At 39.1% G+C, this 2,521-nt stretch overlaps 1 protein-coding gene across 1 annotated transcript; it reads right to left on the minus strand.

Moving 5' to 3' along the window:
* Positions 1 to 279: 279 nt before the first annotated feature.
* On the minus strand, positions 280 to 1,305 carry LOC106334565. The gene is made up of 2 exons (XM_013772863.1): positions 896 to 1,305; positions 280 to 850 (listed from the first exon to the last, which is right to left on the minus strand). The coding sequence occupies exons 1-2, from the start codon at positions 1,303 to 1,305 to the stop codon at positions 280 to 282; spliced, it is 981 nt and encodes a 326-aa protein (XP_013628317.1).
* Positions 1,306 to 2,521: the final 1,216 nt, after the last annotated feature.

Raw genomic sequence — 2,521 nt, forward strand, 5'->3', positions numbered from 1 at the left:
CGAGAGGTTTTCAATCTGATCCACCTCTTTCTCATGATCACGCAACTCAATCTCGAGAGAAGTAGTAGAGAGGATAACATTGCAATACTCTTTGGGATTCTGCTCTGATTTCCCTGGTAGAGATCCTATTGGGCGCTTGGAGGTTGAAGGCATAGAGGCAAACTGATTGTAGGAACTTATTGTTGAGGTCATTGTAGTTCCCATCACTCTTGGTGTGGAGAATATTCAATTCATCTCCAATGCTCTTTGCAGTGTTATTCTGAGACTCCAATATTTGCTTCAACATAGTATTGGTGCTACTTTCTTGAGGGGCAGAAGTGGAATACCCAGCTTGGCCTTGTGTAGACTGGTAACCACCTTGTTGGTTGTTGTAGAAGGCTTTTGCTGGTAGTTGTTGTGGTACTGAAAGTTAGGCTCCTTCTTGTACCATGTCCCATTAGCATTCACAGAGCACAACTCTTCTTGACCTTCTAGACCATCAACTTCATTAACCACAGCAATCCCCTCTTGTTTCTGCTCACCAACAGAGTTCACCTTCTCTTGTTTAGCTCTATATGAGAGAAGCTTATCCAACTTGTCTTGTAGAGCCTTCAACTCTTTTATTGTGTTCTGATCATCTCCTCCATTGTCTCTGTTGTTTCTATCATGCTCATCATTGTAGACTGAATCACTCTGAGCCATGTTCTCTACAAGTTTCTCAGCATCTTCTTCAGTTCTCCCAAAGGAGAACCCATTGCTAGCAGTATCCAGTTGGCTTCTGAACTTAGGTAAAACTACTCTATAGAAGGTACTGAGCAGATTCTCCTTGGTGAAACCATGATGTAGGCCTTGAGACCAGTAGCTTCTGAACCTTTCCCATGCTTCACTAAAATCTTCAAGATTCCTCTATTGAAACCCAGAGATCTCATTCCTAAGCTTGGCAGTCCTTGAGCTAGAGAAGAACTTGTTGAGGAAGGCTGTCTTGCATTCATTCCAAGTGGTGATAGAGTCACTTGGAAGGTTCTTCTCCCATGTGTGCGCTTTGTCTCCCAAAGAAAATGGAAACAATCTCAGCTTGAAGGCATCTTCAGAGACACCATTTGTTTTTGACAAGCCACAGTACTTTTCAAATTGATCCAAGTGATCAAGTGGATCCTCCAAAGCAAAACCATGATACTTGTTGTTCTCTATCATGTTGAGCAAGCTGGATTTGATCTCAAAGTTGTTGTTCTCCACAGCTGGTGCCCTGATACCCAGCCTACTCCCATGTATATTGGGTTGATCATAGGTGCCAATATCTCTAGCTTGGCGCTGATTCCCCTCCATCTCAAGCTCAACTCTGTCCAAATGAGCTTTCCTTTCTTCTCTTCTTCTCTTCTTCTCTTCTTTGCAATCTCCTTTTCAAAAGCTCTAATGTTTTCAACTCCTCAAGTTCATGTACATGACATTCAAAAGAGCTAGGAGAGAGAATCAGTAACTAGATAAAAGAAAATAAGACTTAGTCTCAAGCAAGGACCAAATCTCAATATCAAAATCAACCTAGAATTGGCAACGGCGCCAAATTTGAAATGGACTTTTTAAGGGTTCAAGATTCAAATCATGTAGTATTTAAGATGTCAATCCATTTCTAAGTATTTTGATGCAAAGAGAATGCATGTTCAAACTTAATCAAAGTGCATTCAGTTCACTAAATTGGTTTGAATAAACTAACAAGGTTCTAACACAACTAACTAGCAAATTTCAATCAAATGGATAAAGGAGGAATCATGAGCATAGGATTTTGATTTCAGATGAATAAGATTTAATCTAAAATGACAATGTTTCAATCAACACATCCCCTTAATTCTAGATAGCAATTCTAAGGAAGTTCTTTTCCAAGACAAAAGCTCATTTACTCTCATTGATCAAACATCAAATTCCTTTAGTTTGTGTCAATCAAGCAATCATTAAGAACAGATCATTCAACTTTCTAAACTCCCCTAACATCAAATCCCTTTGGTAGGGTAAGTTAAGAGCATGTTGAGTTGGCTCAGACATTTCATCGAACACCTTCCGGGCAATGAAGTCTAGAGTTCTAATCTAAAATGGCTAACTCTAGATTAGCGTTAAAATCACTCAATCAAGCAAGAAAACATATTAATCTACTTTAAAACATTCTAGATCTTCACTTAATCATCCTAATCATCCTAGCCCATGAATCCAAAGATGACAACTCACTCATTATCATGGTTGACACTAAATCATTAGTTGATCTAAGTCTAAACATGATTAATGATCAAAGCAATCAAGCAATCACAAAAGATAATGATCAAGATTAGATCTTTCACTCCAAAGTGGTGTTTTATTTGATAGATAACAAGATAAATCCTAATTTTAGGTTTAGAGAGTATTTATAGGACTCCTAAAAACCTAGTGGACCTCAAAAAAAAAGCCTGAGAAGGTCCAACAAAACATGAAAAATCGACCAAATATAAATCTTGCGCACGGGTTCGTGACCCCGCTTTGGTGGGTCGCTCCAGCTTCACAGCGGGTTCGCCACCTC

The sequence above is a fragment of the Brassica oleracea genome, chromosome C1 (assembly GCF_000695525.1).
Source record: "Brassica oleracea var. oleracea cultivar TO1000 chromosome C1, BOL, whole genome shotgun sequence".
NCBI classification, from domain to species: domain Eukaryota; kingdom Viridiplantae; phylum Streptophyta; class Magnoliopsida; order Brassicales; family Brassicaceae; genus Brassica; species Brassica oleracea.